The sequence below is a fragment of the Onthophagus taurus genome, chromosome 2, assembly GCF_036711975.1.
Source record: "Onthophagus taurus isolate NC chromosome 2, IU_Otau_3.0, whole genome shotgun sequence".
NCBI classification, from domain to species: Eukaryota; Metazoa; Arthropoda; class Insecta; order Coleoptera; family Scarabaeidae; genus Onthophagus; species Onthophagus taurus.
In genome coordinates, this window is record NC_091967.1 from 6540403 (window position 1) to 6559523 (window position 19121).

The 19121-nt window shown below is 33.3% G+C and overlaps 1 protein-coding gene across 3 annotated transcripts in view; it reads left to right on the forward strand.

Moving 5' to 3' along the window:
• LOC111427460 (5-hydroxytryptamine receptor 7) overlaps positions 1-17366 on the forward strand; it is a 43829-nt gene extending 26463 nt beyond the window's left edge. The window contains exons 2-4 of one of the 3 annotated variants that reach the window (XM_023062615.2): positions 6049-6073; positions 12380-13353; positions 15813-17366. In XM_023062615.2, coding sequence (XP_022918383.1) covers positions 12529-13353; positions 15813-16445 — 1458 coding nt within the window. In that variant the 5' untranslated portion in view covers positions 6049-6073; positions 12380-12528 and the 3' untranslated portion in view covers positions 16446-17366. Of the gene's footprint in view, positions 1-6048; positions 6074-9409; positions 9542-12379; positions 13354-15812 lie in introns of those variants that run through there. The other 2 variants (XM_071194002.1, XM_023062616.2) reach the window with 2 other exon arrangements.
• Positions 17367-19121: the final 1755 nt, after the last annotated feature.

Sequence of the window (19121 nt, forward strand, 5' to 3'; positions counted from 1 at the left end):
TATCTTTTTTCTCATTTTTATTGTCTAATAATATCGTTTCGCCTCTGCAACGAATGATTTTATTTTTGGCCGCTATCTTATAAATAGTTGAAATGCATTGTTGCATAGTAACTAGAATTATAAGGTTATATGGCACTGAATACCCTCAGAAATCCGTCAGATATTGAGGCCTTATTTGTGCCAAAGGTGTTACTTTTAATGCCAACCTATATTTGCTGATCAGAGCAGCATAATAGTTATTACTCTGTATAATAGTTGCATGAGAATGGTCAGGACTAAAGTGTGACCACTTTTAAGTTCTGGACTTATCGGAATTGTGAAAGTATTTCCAAAACAATGCTGGGTTCTGACCATAAAAATAAAAGACTTGCATCTGCAAAACAATTATCTTTAAACAGCATTGATAAACTGATGCAATAATAATTGATAACATGGTAATTTTGGACTCACAGCCTTTATTGCTTATGGATATTGTAGAAGGGATGATAGTCGGTGTGTATTAAGACCTCAAATTCTTGCAGATGTAAAAATTTGGTTTAACTTTAACTTTCGTTCTAAAACGTACACCGTTAATCGTAAAGCAACACTGCTTGGAGATCAACAGATTTTCTGTCGATCCTGAGAAACAGCTTCTCGTTTAGAATTTTTTTTGATTCACCTTGAATTAGGAAAAGAAATCAATGGGAGAGGTTGTGACTAAAACATCGATTTCTAATAAATAGCTGGAATAAAGATTTACCACTTATTTCTTTACACCAATCTTGATCATATTGTAGTAAATATTTCTCAATTCTCTATATATGATCATGTATCTAATTGTAAGTACAATTTCTTGTAAACTCATACACATTATTTACAAATAAATCTATATCTTTGCACATCGTTGCTGTGATAGTGTCGCTTTATGTGAAACTCGAAGCATGAAATCCCGCGAAAAATTGCAGTTCTAATTTAATTCTATAAATAGCTTCATGGTAAAACCAATGGTAAATAAGGCACTTGCTTACATTGACTTGGCTCTGTTATGGAGTAACTCATTGAAGAATTATATACGTTGCGTAGGTTTCTAATTCATTAATTATGTTTATTTCGTTTGGTATCAATCCAAACGTCCAAAACAAACATTTTACGATAATTTATTTATTAATCTATGCTTTGTATTATATACTCTATATATATTTTAAACGATTTTGATAAGAAATTAAGGCTAAAACGTTTCTTTTTATTAATTTTCATTGTAATAACAATTTTATTAATTTTTTATTTTATTATTACTAAACATTTAAAAATACAATCGACTAAAATAATACCAACCCATTTATTGCGTAAAGATCGTAAGCCCACACTTTATATTCGTTCAGCTTCTTCAACATCGGACAGAATTTCCGAGTTCTCTCCGCCTAAATAAACACACCGAATGTTTGCTAGTCATTTCTGATATTGAATTCCGAACAGTTGCTGTCTAGCAAACACAATCTCGCTGCGTTATCCTCAACGTTCGCGCAGCGCATGCATATTCTCCAATAGCAAAGTTTCATCCCCACATGACATTTCCGAGTAGCTTTCCTCTTCATTACTCGATCTGTTCTTTTACGTTGGTTTATTTCGCACCAAGCGTCGGAAGTGTGCGAACTGGAATCTGGTTGATTCGCCTCACTTGGTATTCTGCTGTTGATCGAGCGCGACTCTAATTTGCACGTAGATTGCGGTGGAGCGTTAATTCACAATGACGGGGGGTTTCTACCTGGGAATGTTGAAGGGGGGCACTAAGTTCTCCCTCTATTCCCGGGCGTTGATCGTTTGATTTCAATTAGAATGTGCTGACGCTCAGATAGACACTATTGAAATAGTTCAATCAACTATCAAATGAAACCCCTTTGTAAGTGATTAATATAACCCATGATATTATTAATTAACATATAAATAGAGTCTTTCAATTAATGTAATCATTATATTACTTACATAGGCAATGTCATATCCATTCATGATGATGCCATCTGCACTCAACTGTTTCCCGACTTCCATGTCAAAAAGGGCCAAAAAGATGGAGGGTCCCGGAAATAAATTACATAACGCCGACGATAAATTCGTGGTACAATAAGCGTTTGTCGGTTCGTTTCGCCTCTGAAGTCAGCGGAAGAAGAACACCACGCTATTTGTAACTGCCAGCTGACGGTGAACGCGAAAACGATAGACGGAGCCCCTCTTTTCTACGTGGCTGATGTTCATTTGTTAGTGACAGAGATTCGTGGTCGTCTACAAATCCCGGATTTTATTTTGAATCCCCGGTAGCGTGAATAGAGGTTTGGATGCGATCACAATTTATTAAACGTCAAACTGACGTGGTGAGGACAATATGGTTACTGTGTACCCGGCAATATCAAAAAGAACGAATTGAAAAGACGAAAATTCCGATTTTGTTACAATGAAAGTAACATTAATCATCGAGGAACGGTTTATAAATATGGAGTATAATCTAGGCGTAGTTTTAAATCGGTCAATGTTAAACTTGCACAATCTGTAGATGTATGGGTTAAATTGTTATTTAAGTCTGGAGTAGTAAACCAAATTTAAGACGACCGTTAAAAGTGAATGATCTATATTTATAGTTGCCGTTCTAGAACAGCTAAAATCTTTCGAAATGGCGTGGTTTTGAAATTGCTCGTTTAAAAAAAAAAGACATGTCAAAAACGTTTAGTCTGGGATAAATGAATGCAAAGCTATCTCGGTGAACATATTTCTTGGCGTTGGAGACCCTTCCAAGATCATAAATCATGCGTTTCCATTGCCATCGTGTTCACTATAAATCTTTTTTTGCAAACTTATTTATTTTTCTTTGTAATATTAGTTCATTCATATCATATGATATTAATTTTGTCTAATGCAAAATTATTTCAACTTCAATGAATATTTACAAAATAAAACATGCACGAAGCTGGTCAACTCAGTATTATACAATATTAAAGATGGTTTTATGATTATAATAGAAAGCAGTAGGTGGCGCTAATAAACAAGATTATAGTAAGATTATAGAAGACGTTTCTGCTTTCATTTTAACAATAATAAAGGGTTCTTTTTTCTGGCAGCTTTGATAACATCGATCCAATTGGTTGTTACATGGATGGATAATCAGGATGCGACACATTGTGTTGACATAAAGTTTAATATTTCCATTTTGCCCACCACACTGATCAGAGTACATGACCAGTTTCTTAGTTGTCGGCTTTTCGACCAATTAAGCAGTGGTCTCTTGCGGCCGAGGGTTAGAAAACTCAGAAACTCTGGATCTGGATTATCGATGATTTATTGTCATTGGAATTTTGATTTTATCTGATTTTAACGGTAACAAAACGAATATTAAAAAGTTATTTACTTTTAAGAGTTATTTTATATAACTACTGTTTTCCTGTTGATAATCATACTAAAACTAATTATGATGTTAGGATTGATTGTTGCTACGTGTTTAGTGGTTATATTCGTTATAAAACGAGACGGAAAATTTAATCCCACGAAGCAACGACTGTCACCCATTCTCACAAAGGCGTAAAGTTCCACAATTCGCCGCTCTGTCACATAAAATGCTAAGCTCGTAAACCCGAACATGCCTTCTACCAACAGTAGCTGTAATGATGGTAAGGTATAGTTCCTTTTTTTTATACAGAATAAAAGAACAATGGTAATATAAAAGGAAATTGGAGAAGACAATGCCCATGTATGTTGTCGGTACTGAAAAATGTTATTATAGGTTTTTTTTCTCGTTGGATTTTTTTCATTTTTACTCAGATATATTCCCATTTACTAAAAATATTTGGAGGAATAAAAAGATCACTTTGGAAATTTAAATTTTTTTATGAAGATGTTTTTCTGTTATTTTTTATCGTTAGTATATGTGCGCGTTTAACATTTTAATATTCTTTCTACAAAATTAGATTCGAAGCTCATAAATCGAGCTCAAAGGATTCTTTTTTTAGTGGCCTATAGATGTCTTGTTTGAAAGAAAACGGTCCAATTTTCTAAATGTGTCAATACAAAGGGCGTAAAGTTTACGTCCACGTCACGTACTCTACTCGGAAAATTGCCTTCTTCTCTTTATATCGACGCTTTCATGGCCACTCACTTATCATCCTCTGTAGCAATTTGGCTCTATTGTTGACTACCTCACACCATCATAACGGCCATAACTCGAGACGAGGGGCGATTCATCAGAGGAGTTGCCGTAACTAGAAAGCTCTAAAACGATGTTTCAAACCACGAAAACGTGTTTGGCTCTATTTTTCCACGTCTGGGCCATCATTCATTGTCTGCGTCGGTGGAGACATTGGAGGGCTGTTTTGGGACCGTTCCGAGCCCTCGACTTTGCGATTGATGTCCAGCACTAAATCTCAAGCTAATTGGTGCTTGATGTTTGGATCCCTCCGGGTCGCTACTAGCTTTACCGGAGCTTCCAGACGTAACGGACGTGGTTGAATTAAGACGGCGATTTAATTTGGTTGGGAAAAGCTTCTTCCACTTACTCGACCTATCGATCTGTGTGTTGTAATTATAGATTGTAGGCTATAAAATCGACTCAACTATGTCGACAAAGTGATAAAAATTGTCTATTGGAGATTAAGTATCCGTTACCCCTTATGGAGCCGGTTAATGGAAAACAAAACCCCATCAATCTTACTTAGTTGGCCTTTACGAACGAGAAGTATTCAATCAATCCTTGATATTCGACCTTAATTATAATACCTTCTCTTTTGTTTTTCAGTGATCTTCTTATCCACCATTAAAAGCTCTTTTTTAGTTCGAATCTTTGTTAGAACACAAAGCACTTCGTTATACGAGCCTATTTTAGTAAAGTAGCTTGTAATGAAAAGACGGCAACGGTAATTGCCTTCCAGTTATATTTTAACTTAAGATCTTTACCATTGCACTCGTTTCTATAAAACATAAAAATATGAAAATAGTTAACGAATGAAGATGTTCTGATTCTACTTGAATCAACTGAAAATCTTACAAACGCCTCCATTGTTCTTCCGACCCCTTTGTTTAAACTTGAAACGGTGCCTTGTTATGCTCCCGCATTCAATCCACCTTGATTGAACAAACAACGTACAGAATTATATTGTAAACAAAACTCCATGCTAGCTAACTAAATTTGAATAATATACAGAACGGTTACAAGAATTATTTGAAATACTGATCAGAAAATCAATATTATTGTGGTAAGGTTAATTTAATGAAAGTTCGTATCAAAACTATTTTTCAACACATTTTTGAACTTCGATTAGGGACAAGAACTTTTACGATATCGTAACGGGGGAATTCTAATTTCCAATGGAACGAGTGAAAAAGTAAAAAGACTAAAAAAAGATCGGAACTCGACCGCCAACGAGTCGAGATTAAAAAAGGTAGCCAAGCAAATTATTTTAAAAATTGCCCGGTTGATATTCCTTCTAGTTCGTTTTCCGTTTCTTTTTCCCCGTCTTTTTTTATTTCACCCCCATCTAAAAAGCTTTCCAACGTCAATAAACTCTGACCCGCAGAAACCGTCTGCATCAAATAACTTGCCCCCAAGTTTCGTTTTTTATTCTCGCTTTCATCCCCCATCCCTTTGTTTTTGTTATCGCCAAAATTCATTTTGATTTTCGGTTGTAACCTTACGCGGACAGCCCGAGGGAGTTTCGAGGGTGATATTTCATATAGCTTACGGTGTATCTTGTTTATGTAAAGGCAGAATAGGCAATTAGGGTAAAATATCGGCCCAGTGGGGACCTTGGGAAGAGAGCCAAAGGACTCGCGAACAGTAAAGGATGATTTGCTAGCTCGCTTCTGGAGCTTTACCGACCAAGCGAGTTTTCGTGCGCAAGATTAAGGGACGACTATCTAAATGAAAACGAGACTTTTGCGACAAGTTAAGAATATTCATGGGAGCTCGTATCATAATTGTAAATCTTTTGAGGGTTAATTAAAGCTTAAACGATAGAAATTAATTTAATAAATATGTTTAAATGATTTATGTCATTTTAAACTATTTTTATGTTTTCTTTCATTTTGTTACAGATGGAAGACGATGACTTAAAGGATGGTAAGTCGAACCGCTTTAAACCCTTCAATTTCGTGAATACCTCGCCGTCTTTTACTAACCGCAGTGAAAACGTTTTTGAACTGCTTCCAGAACGCGAGCTTACGTTGAAACCCCAAAGTTGTATTAAGTGTACCCTGGGGATTAAGCGAAACCTTCATTTGTACCTGTCTTTGCTAAATAACCTCCCGTTTGAATACCGCACTCATTTGATATCAAAGCGATGTAGAATTCATATAAATAGAGTACTTCGTTTTTTTAATAAAAAAGAAACAGAATAATTATCTTGTTGCTTCTGAACGTAATTTATTATGTAGCATTATAACATTTTAAATAGGTTGTGTTTAGAATTAAAGACAATATAATTTTACTTTAGACTTTTGGAAGATAATAATAGATAACGACAATTTATGTATTTTTATGGCAAAGAAAAAAAAAACAATGGGGTTTAATTAGATGTTAAATAAATAAGTAGTCCACACACACATTAAATTTATTTTGCGAGGTAATAAATATGTTTGGAAAATGTTGTAGAAATTTTAAAATGTTTATGAATTATTTATTTCGTGAAAAAGTATGAGAAGGATATTTCGATATGATATTTTGTTTGAGAAAGAAAAATGATTATGAAGCTAAGAAAAATAATTTGAAATATCCGGATAATCCGGAACATAAATCAGGAAGCTGGCTTTGCTTGGATAAGTGGCTTTATAAAGCGAAATTCAACATTATCGATTAGAAACCGAGAAAATAGCAGATAAACCGATAATTTACTAACTAATTAACTTTTATTAACTTTTCCAAGAAGATTTGTCAAGGACAGCATGCTGACAGTAGGCTATGCCGGTTAACCTCTGTGTTAGTTTGCCAAAACTATCTCCAAGATTTTCCTTTCACAAAAAAAAATTACTGGAAAATGTTGGGATCTTGGCAACAAATCTACCTAAAGTTTCGTACCACTAATAATACTTATGATTTCAGTTTTCTACAACTAATTTCAGTATTTTACGGTTGATGTTAAGTATCTAGTAAATATTTTTAGTGTCCAGTGGTCGATTCTAGTAAGTTTAATGATTGATGCCAATATCTTGTGCAACCTCAATAACGATTGGTTCAGCATCTAGAAGTCAGGTGCAATTTTGGTAGTCACTAGAATCAAAATGTAGTGATTGATTTCAATATCTAGTAAATAATTTCAATATTCAATACATGAATATTGAATTTCAGTATCTAGTGTTTGATTACACTACCCATAGGTTGTTTTCAATATCAAAAGAATCATTTCAGTATGCAGAGTATGATTCCAGTATCCAGCATTCCAGTATTTATGAGACCAGAGTCACTCTGGTATTCAATGAATGTTTCGAATACCCACTTTTTAATTTAAAAATATCTGGTGGTTGCTTTCTATATCTAACTGATGATTCCAATATCTATTGATTGATTTTGGTGTACTATGCAAGATTCTAGTATCCAGTTGTTGATACAGTATCTATAACATTTTGCACAGTATCGAAAAATCAAATACAGTTGCCATAGCGATTAGAGTAACTATTGAATGATTCCAGTACTCAGCGGATGATTCCAGTATATGGTTGATAATTCCAGTATTCATTGGGTTATTCCAGTATCCAATAATTGATTCCGGTATATCTAGTACTTAATTGAAGTACCCAGTGGATGATTGCAATATATCTAGTGGCTCTTTGCTGTAGTCAACGGACAATTCTAGCATTCATTTGATGATTTCAGTACCCAGAGTATGATTTCAATATCCACTGGACAATTCTAGGTATGATTCTAGTATACTGTGGTTGATTACCGTTTCCAATGTATGAGTTTAGTATCTATTAGATGATTCCTGCATCAAGTAGTTGATTCCAGTATATCTAATGGTTATTTCCAGTATCTAATTCATAGCCCTAAAACTTTAAATTACGTATCTTCTGAAACATAAAAAGAAAAAAAATACCGTTTGAGTTTTAAAACGTTAATTCTCGTCTTTTCGCCATAACATTTCCCAATCCGATTAACGCTAATTAACAGGCAACACGTGAAAGGAATGACGCCGCGCTGGGTAGCTTAAAATTCTGTGAAGCAAATAGGATTGTAGGCTAAAGAGACGAATTAAGCGTCCGGGAACAATGCCTCTGAAACGGGGGTAAGTTGAAAAAGGACACAAGTAGGTGGGGGACAAACGCCAGGTCCGTACCGAGCCCTACAAACGTCGCCACGTGCGGAATGCATTAATTAAAACGTTCAAAGCGCCCTCGACTCTGGCAATTGTCGAGTGTTACGTCGACAATAAGTCCATTACGTTTAAAATCCATAGAACAAAATACGTTCGAAAAGACTTAAAAATAACCTATAAATTTCAAAGTGGGGCGGTTTTGATTGGTTCTAACCGCGTTTACTCTGTAATTACCAAAGCACTTTTGTAGAAGTTTTTACAATGATGGCCTTTTCTCGTGCTCAGTATAGTTACAAACCATTAAACTAAAAAACTCAACAAATCCGGTCGATATAAACGTTTAGAAGACTTTTTATAGACAGAGTTAAAAACAACACTTTTCAAAAAATACAAAAACATAATTAACCGTTATTTTCTGAAATGTAGGATAAAATTTATCGGTTTCCAATCGGGAAATAGGAGGATGATTAATAACGTCATTTCCATTTGGTACGACGGGAAATTGAATCGTCGTGATTTAACCATATGGTCGAAACGATATTAATTTCGAAGAATCAGGTTCTCGCAAATAAATCCTTTTACGCCAATTGCGTATTGATATTACGGTCGTACGTTTCGTTAATTCATTCGCTTTCCCATTTGGCGAGCACTGCGCGTTCATTAATAATTTATGGAGAAAATTTAATTGAGTTTAGGCGGATATTCATTATTATTTATTGACGAACGAATTTCTGGTGACTGTATTAATAGATATCTATGAATTTTCAATGTCACGGTTATAATCAGTTATAGGTATTTATTTTTCGATCGTTCAAATTTTTTAAAGATTGAAACTTCTTCGAAGGTTTAATGAGTCAGAATTGGGAGTAAATGTTTTAAATTTGTATTAACACGTATAATAATAGATTTTTCATCAAATTGTGTGTAAATTAAATAAAATTTGTGCTAAAAAAAATAAATTTATTATTTTTTATTTTAAAAGTTTTGATTCGTCACCCAAACAAATAAAATGATACAATTTAAATTACAATTGACAAAAACCTGGCTGTATTAAGCAGCCGTATAGATTAGATAAATCAAATAATCCTCCAATTTCCACACGGTTCTATTTGTGTATTATTTGCAGTCAGTGTTCGATAGCTTATTGTCATAGAAAGACAATTGTTTCTCGATTTCAACTATTTTACTATCTCCGTCTTTTCGGCCACATTTTGGATAGTTTTTTAAACACCTTTGTCGATTCAACACCTTTTTTTGGATGTTCTGTTCTCGTACTGTGGGTGAGTTGAAAGGAACTCTTTATTATCCTGAAAGATTAGAGGGGCGGCTCCAATGTTTGAACTCTAGCGAACGCGGTTTATTTTGCGTTCCACGTTAAAGGTTCCTATAATTAATTTAAACAAATTACGAGGCGGCGAGTAAACTGTCGGTCAGTGGAAATAGACCAGAAACGTTGCGGTTTTTGCTGGTACGGTCGTTTATATCGGGGATCTGGAGTCGACAAGGTTGAAGGATAATTAAGTACCCTCTAAACAAGATTTTTAATTTCATTAACTTTCCCGTCGTCGCTATATAAACAGATATCTTCATTCTAAATATTATTACGAAAAAAAAAAGTTCCCAAAACATTTTTTTTATACTGACCTAGGTCATCATATATTACGATATTGCGTTGTTATACATTTGATTAGTTAAGCAAACATAACTAATCTTCTATTTAAACAAACACAAAGAATAAATAGTCATACATTTTAAATCTTTTTTTATTAAACCAAAAAAAATTAAAAAGGGAATAAATCTTAAAGGTTTTCCTGTTTACCTTAACCAACCCTCGAGCTTGAGATTGCCCAGTTAATTTACGTTCCCATTACATAACGCGGTATTAAACGGTAATTGCGAGGTCGCAATTACCAAGCCCTAATTAATTGAGTCCAGCAGAGGCGGAGAATTAAAATGCCGCGGATAATTGAGGACTAATTACGTGTAAAATCCAAACGCCACTTGCAGCTTATCATCACGTCAAAATCTTCAGATATAAAACGAAAACGAATATGCATTTGAAAGATTAGATTCCAATTAAATTGAAGTGAAATCATAAAAATTATTTTGCATTAAAACAAAAATTTATTTCAGGAATTATTTCACCATTTCAATAGAAATTATGTAATCATATGAATCATCTATTAACGAAAGTTAATAGTAAGTGGCCAAGGTGTGTCTCGCCGATTTCGATTAAATTTAGCACGACCCAAATTAAGGTTGACGTATTTTTCTATTCGTGCGGAAAAACCCTTAGGTCGAGTTATAAAGGTTGAAAATTGGGGTGAAATTATATTTTCGTTTATATCGCAAAAACGAAAAGTGATATTGAAAGGTTATAAATATAGACTAATATTTATCAACATAGAGCTAATCTTATTTTTTGAAAGAACTCATACATTTTATATATGTTTTGTTGAAGTACCACCTAACCTTAGATACTCGAAACTAACCTCTCAGATACTTTCAGTGTTGGGAATTTTTTTTTAAACTGAGTGTTATTAATCTGTTGATCGAAAGCGCATCCGTTTCGCTACTATTTGATATGCTGTTCACCAAATATCATTTTCCAATTCCGTGCGCAGGATTTTCCATTATTTCACTTTGTTTGCTTTTAATGATATTGATTAATTTTTTCTTGCTTGTTTATAATAAGATTGAACAGGAAAGTATTGGATGATTTCTGTATATAATAGATGATTTCAATATCTATTGGTTGATTCCAATATGGAGTTGATAATTCCAGGATTGATTTCAGTGGGTTATTCCAGTATTCTTTAAACGGATGGTTGTAGCATTCAACGGATGATTCCAATATCCAGTGGTTGATTCCAGTATACCCAGTGATAATTCTAGCATTTATTTAATGACTTCAGTATTTAAAATATGATTTCAATATCGAATGAACGATTCTAGTACTCTGGGTATGATTCCAGTATACATGGTGGTTGATTCCAGTTCTCAGAGGTTGATTCCAATATTCAAAAGTTTAGTCCTAGTATTCATGAAATGATTCTGGAATCCAGTGAATGTTTTGAATATCAGTGGATGATTGTAGTTTCAATGATTGATTCTAATTGAAAAAGTAATTTAAGATTTCTTTCAAAATTCTTCCAAAATTGTGTGTCTACACCATTTAGTGAGAAATATATGGAGGTAACTTAGTACTCCAGTACGGTATCATCTGCAGCTCTCCTAATTAAGTTAATTCCACCTAATCTAAACATGGTTTAAGCTTAAGTTTCCCTTTATCTGTTCTTCTTCATACGTCTCCACCTTCACTTGTCCTCAGATCTCGAAGTGGGGAGAAAATTTTAATACGTTGCTCGATCATTTTTTTTAGATTTTGCTTTTTTGAGTAGAGGTGTTATTTGCTGGTTATTGAAGTTGTTATCACCTGCTCTAATTACATCATTGTTACATCAATCAGCCTTGGACTTTACTAAGTTATCGGCAATAAATATTTCCTAAAACATTCTTTGATACTATTCGTGTTCAGCAATTTCCTTCCCAAAGAACAGTTTATCTTGTTGCTAACTTCTATCAAGTTTCTGTTTCATTTATGATCCCTCTGACGTAATTCTGTATAGTGACCAGATTTTTTCAGATTATAAATTTTGGCATAATTCTGCATCACTTTTAATATACGTTTAATTTACTTAAACTTTTAATTTTATGCGTATTAACCGAAAATATTGAGATATGATTCTCTAAAATGAATCACTTCTAACAAAACTATTTTTTAGAAAGTAGGAGTCATCTTTCTTCAAAAATTAAAAATAATACAATCGATTTTTCTAAAAAATAAATAATAAAAGGAGATATCTGAAATAAATTGTGTCATCGCCTTGCCTATAATGGATTATCTATTTCTATTTAAAATAGAATTTATCTACGAATAACCATTTTAGATTAAGACAGTCTCTGATAACCTACCGTATTACATACGAATATACATTTTAATTATTAATCTACTAAGATAACAACGATACGAAATAAAAACCTTTGATATCTATTTTTATTTTAAAATTTTCTAACCAATTCATTCACTAACCTGATATTTTTATCTTTATTTTTAGGATCCTCATCAAAACCAAACTCGACAAGCCTGCCTCCGCAAAGTATATTGGAAGATGTTTAAAAGAAATAATCAAAATATGTAACCCCAACTGAAAAATAATATCAAAAATAAGAAGCCTTTAAATCCACCAAGAAATCAATATCTCGCATGGAGGGAAACGAGACTGTAGTGAACAACACTACCAATGACACGGTCATCTTAAATACATTCTCGCCACATTCGCCGTCGGAATCTGCGATTATCACAATCGTTTTATCTATAATTATTTTAGGTACGATCCTTGGTAATATATTGGTTTGTGTGGCAGTATGTTTGGTGAGAAAATTAAGAAGACCATGTAACTATCTCTTAGTTAGTTTGGCAGTGAGCGATCTATGCGTAGCAATTTTCGTAATGCCTATGGCGATGATTACCGAGATGAAAGGAACGTGGATCTTCGGTAGTATCACGTGTAACGTGTGGGTCAGCTGTGACGTGTTAAGCTGCACCGCATCCATTTTAAATCTATGCATGATCAGTGTTGATCGATACAACGCAATCACAAAACCCCTAGAATACGGGGTTAAAAGAACGCCGCGTAGGATGATCTTTTACGTTTTCTTAGTGTGGTTAGGTTCTGCTTGCATCTCGTTAACGCCACTCTTCATTTTTGGCAACGTTTACGAAAGTAAACCAGACGGCAGTGTTAGTTGTATTGTGTGCCAGAAGATCGGATACCAGATCTACGCGACCATGTGCAGCTTCTACATACCGCTTGCTGTGATGATACTAGTCTACTACAAGATTTTTCGCGCCGCTAGGAAAATTGTGCTTGAGGAAAAACGAGCCCAAAGTCATTTAGATGCTCAGTGTTACATCGAGATTAGCGTTAAAAATGGTGGAGGACCACCAGAAAATAAAATTTCAAATCAAAGTCCATCAAATCCAGTAAGGACAAACCATAGAAGTAGTTCAGCCAGTACGAATACTATGGTAAGCATTATAATTAAGTATATAGACCAAATTTAAATATAATTTTTTATTTATATACATTAATAACATTAGAGATTATTTGAAAATCCACTAACATAATTCCCGTACCTCATAAAACGAGCTCCCAAAAGTACCGTGCGAATATTCTGCCTGAATAATGTACGTGAGATCAATTCTAATAATTTCAAAAATGCGTCCCTCTATATTCTATGCAGTGTATCCCGTGTATCTCAAGAATTTATTCGCTCGATTACGAGAAAATACGACTGCATATCGGAGCGAAAGGGTGTTCAGCCTTAAAGCTTTCAGATGTATGCCGGAACGTAAGGCGAATAATATAAATCAGGTCTGTTTATGAGGGCGAAGCACGAAAGCAACTTGTTCTGGTCAATTTCGGGGAATAAAAGTAATGTTACTGTCTCGAGAATTTATTTCGACAAAACGTAACCGAGAATTTGATATTTATTTTGATAATAAATTTAAATTTGTCTTGTGATAAATCGGCAGATTACAAAGTATTATTTATTGTATTGTTGTGTGCCATAAATTTTTCCGTTATTTTTTTTATTTAAAAGTAGATTATGTTGTAATCAGATAATTTCATTCACCTTAGAAACGTATTGATTTCGTGTTCAACCGAATGTAATTTTCTGTAGTAAATGAAACCAATTATTCCTTTCTGTTAAGAAACGAGAAAAAAAATTCCTTTTTAGTCTTTTCTTCAAATGCATTTATCCCAAACTGAGGGAGATAGATACGAATTGCCTTAGTTGTAAGCGATTCTTTTAGTTTCCGCATTATCCTCATTCAATTTCAGATACCGACTTCAATTAACGTTTTTTAAGAGGTCATTTGTTACGGTTTAGAGTGATTTACTCTTCTTAAAACCATTCAATTCTTTTACGGAAAATTCCCGTTCAATGTCCAATTCGCTTACGAAATTTGCTTACGATTTGCGTCAATTTACAACGTGCTGATGGAGTGAAAATGGATGTCAATTATGCTAGCCTATAGTGTGCCATTAACAAATGTCAATTACGCGAATTGATTCGCCAGAAACTAGACTGGTTACACGCATCATCATTAACACGTACAATTTTCGTTAAATTCAATTTTTTTCGACAACATCTCATTGAAAATTCTATTTCAACGTTTGGGAATTTCAGCGGTATAGCATTGGGTTTCCCGGTTTGGGTATCCCCATTGGATTTCTCCGTTTATGGCTTTTGAACTTCCATAGGGAGCCCACCCGAGAAACTAGCTCCATTGACTCCTTTATAAACTAGAGGGGATGGTGAAGACGTCAGAGTTAAATCTCGTTCTGTCCCTTATAGGTGTAAAGGTGGAAATGGGAAGTTTCCGTAGAGAAATGTTATAGAACGAAATATCGTCATCCACTTTATCGAACAGAAAATATTAAATCTTTCTATCCAAAAATAGATTTCAAAACATTTTTTAATTTTGAATTAATGTTCTTTCTAAAAGACAATTAATAAATATATAAATTGAAATCTCTGTATATTTTTATCTGTATCGAGGTATCGAGGTTACTGTAATGTTAAATTATAGGTATATATTTTTGTATATTGCATCTTAAATGAAATTCACAGTATATATTTAAGTATAAGCTACAAAGTTTTCTCATCGATAAACTTTCCGTTAACTTTTGCAATGTTTAGAGGAATTTTCTTTCTTTCTTTTCTTTGCGGCGTCGAGAACACTGCATGTTAATGCATTAAGAATGACTGATTCTTTATTGAAGAGGAAACCACCCGACATGCCAGAATGTGGATCAAGTAAGAAAAGCAATGATCCAAAGTCCCAGTTGTTCTGCCAGGCAGCACTCTGCAGAATTGCAATTGACCAAAGCACTGTGCAGCTAATTTTCACTAATACTTATGATTTTATTCAGATAAAATTATGGTAGTCCAACAGTTGATTACCAACAACGTCTTGTTTTAAAAAATGCTTGTCATATTAAATGAAAATGAGCCACTAAATATGTGATTTCATACTTTGAAGAATTCTTGACATGGTTATATTAAGGAAAAAATCGAAAAAGAAACTTTGGCGAAAGTGCGCACTAAGCGTTATAACACAACAAAACAATAATCTAAAAAAATAAATTATTTTTAATTAAACAAGAAAAAAAACATGTTAAACTTAATCTTTCATTTCAAACTAGTGTAGTTGGTAAAGAAATAAATACAATGTGTTATATAATTTATTCTAAGGGTCGATATAGCTAATATTGTCTCGGACGAAGGAATTTAAATGTAAATTTTACGCCCGTTCTAGTGACATCTACCGCAAAAACAAGCAACCAATTTAACTTAAACGAACTTGTGGAAACCGCTTTATAAATACAAATGAATTCCTTGAAATAAAATTATACTTATGTCATAAAAGCATTGTTTTAAAAAAAAAATTCTTTTAATTATTTTTTTTTTTGGTTTCAGTGTAGTCTTGATAAGGCAGCATTGGGTCGATGCTTCACAACGCGAAGAAGTAACGAATCCCAGTGTCCAATGCTTACCGGAAAACAACAAGTGCAAAAGCAAGCCAACAACAAACAAAAACAAGCAAAGAGCAGCTTGCTGACGACGATGAAAACATCACCCGGAGCAAATAACAATCAAAAGAAATTACGCTTCCAGTTGGCGAAAGAAAGAAAAGCCAGCACGACTTTAGGGATCATTATGAGCGCATTTATCGTCTGTTGGTTGCCGTTTTTTGTATTGGCTCTCATTAGACCACTGTATGGCCCTCTCTATAAAACGCCGTATATGGAGACTCTTGTTAGTATTTTCTTATGGTTGGGTTACGCCAACAGTCTCTTAAACCCCATAATTTACGCAACGCTAAATAGAGATTTCCGGAAACCATTTCAAGAGATCTTATTCTTTAGATGTGGCAGTTTAAATCATATGATGAGAGAGGAATTTTACCATAGTCAATATGGTGATCCTGATCTTCATGTGACCACCAGAACCCATCTGGCCGATTACGAGGAGGGCGTTGAATATATCGAGGCTGGTGGTGAAGAAACGAAAGTTGCCGATATTAATGCAGCGCATGAATCGTTTCTATGAGACCAAATAATTGTACCAAAAAGAAAAAGAAATTCGTAGTGATAGTAGGTTTTAATCTATAAGACAAGATGAACACTTTAGAGTTTACTTTAGTTGTGCTACAGTTCGATTCTTGCTATTTATTTTGCATGCAGATCTGGCAGTTTTAATTCAGTCGTTTTTTTTATAATCTGTGATATGTTTTTAAGTTATATTAATTTTTTATGATAAAGTACAGAGTTGTATTGATACTTTTTGTGTAATTTAAGATAACTCTGTATAAATTAATTTTTATTGTTGTAATAATCATGACAATTTCATTTATCATTTTAAAATAAAATTAAAATATTGTTAAGATAGAGATCTGCATGTATAATTTTGCAAATAATACTGTATGTACAACCATCCTGTTCCTAAAAGAAACCTCAAACTGAGTCAGGCTCCACCGTTTTTAATCGGACTTATGAATTTTGTTTATTAATTATAACTCTTCCAGAATTAATTAATATGTTGAAGCACTTCCATTTGATTGTAAATTTATGAAGAAATAACTTTTAAAATTTGTTAAAAAAACTGAGTTTGTTGTTTTGGTTTTGTTTACTCTATAAACCAAGAGGTATACTGACCTTAAAAACTCAGTATATTATGTGTATTTACGTAACGACAATGCTATAGATAATTATAAGTAACTAAAACAATATGTAAATATAAAGAAAAAGAGAGGAAAATGAAGTGATCTCATTGCTACCAATTGCATGTCGATAACGTTCTTATTTTAAGCTATTACTGTTATTTATTGTTTCATTATATCTCATCATTGTTATCTGTTCTATGTACATAATCGTAGTCGCACTCACTGTTTTTCATTTTAGCTAAAATATATGTTGTCTTTTTCATTGTATTTTTTTACAAAATATATTTTCTTTACGAAACTTTTCCCGATTTTGTTTTTTCTTTTATTTATTTAATCTTATCTATTCTCGATCTTTTTGCCTTCTTCGCCTTTACTTCACCACTATCTCTAATTTGGAATCAAAATTTTCTTTTACATGTTTTTGATACGACCTTTTACAAAAGAAAAACGAGAATATTAAACATTGCAATATCAACATGAATTATTATATTTATATTACGTTTGTTGATTTTAAATTACAATTTACCATAAGGAATTTCGTGCAAACTAAGTTTAGGTTGTTTTCAAAATAAACAGGCGTACTCACCTACGTTGAAAAGATATGATTCACGGAATATATTAATTTTTTTATCATGATGTACCGATATGAAGGAAACTCGCGCCAACAGGGATGTTTCTTTAGCCATGTTTTTATAGTATACACAATGAATACTGTCTAGATCAAAAACTTGTAAGGATTATAAAACTTTTTTTTAACGCAAAACCAAACAAAATGAACGGTAAGTACGTATTAATCTCGAAAAATGTATTATTTTTAGCTTATTTAGCCGTAAAGTTTATGATTGGTTTTAGGTTATAGATCATTTTTAAAAATTTTTAGGGCGACACTCGCTGTTATAGCCGTTAGATTGGATTTCTGTATTCATAACGTTCCAATCGAGAGAAAGCCGATTATGGAAAATTGCCCCCTTGAAAAACTGAGTAATTATGTGTCAACGGTTTTAATCTGCCGTTATTGCTGAAGCGGACCGACGACGAAGGGAATTGTTTACCTTTTTCATTTTTTTCCCTTCGGTTCGTAAAAACTTCATTACTGCTCTGGGCGATCCAAAAAATTAATTACTGCTCGTTGCGGCGGCAAATTAAACCCCATTCTATACTCTCATCGTGATTCGTAAAGAGTTTATCGTCACGAACCGACCCACACTTGTTATTATTCCCTATTTATTTTATATTTATTGCTCGATAGAGTTTTTTATGGTAAAATAAGTAAATTGATTGAAAAATTTTATTTACAAAAAAATTCATTTCAGAACATTCATGTTCGAGAAATTTGTAAACTTGTAATTACTTTCTCTTCGAAGATTGTCTTCTAATTCATCCAGCGAGTAAGAAGTGTTATCAATCGTTAACTCATTTCAATAATGAAACTGAGCCTCTGAATAGCATCAGATGGCATTAAGCACCAACTATAACTTGAAAGGGTGGAGTTGCAAAGCTTTACGCAACGTGCAATGTAGGGGTAAGTGTGAAGAAAGGATTGAGAAACTCGCGATTACTTGATGTTTTTCATCGCCCCAAGTCGAAGTTTTATCCATTGTCAAAAACGCCCTCTTCGAAGTTCTTAAAAATAGATCGCGAAATAATGGTTATCAAAATTTTAGAGGTTTTTACTTTAACTTTTTTAATTAAACACTGTCATTTTTCGCTTTAATTTAAGATAAAAGTTATTTCTTAGTTCCTGTAAATAAAGTCGGTATGATTTTTTAAAGTTTAACAAATATTTTCGATTTTTGCTATAATTAAACGTTAACAGTTTTCGATTTTGTAAACAAACTTTATCATCAAACGTATTACTTATTATATATAGAAATGAAGATCAAAGCCTAAGCTTTAATTTAAGATAAAAGTTCTTTCTTAGTTCCTGTAAATAAAGTCGGTATGATTTGTTAAAGTTTAACAAATATTTTCGATTTTTGTTATAATTAAACATTAACAGTTTTCGATTTTGCAAACAAACTTTATCATCAAACGTATTACTTATTATATATAGAAATGAAGAT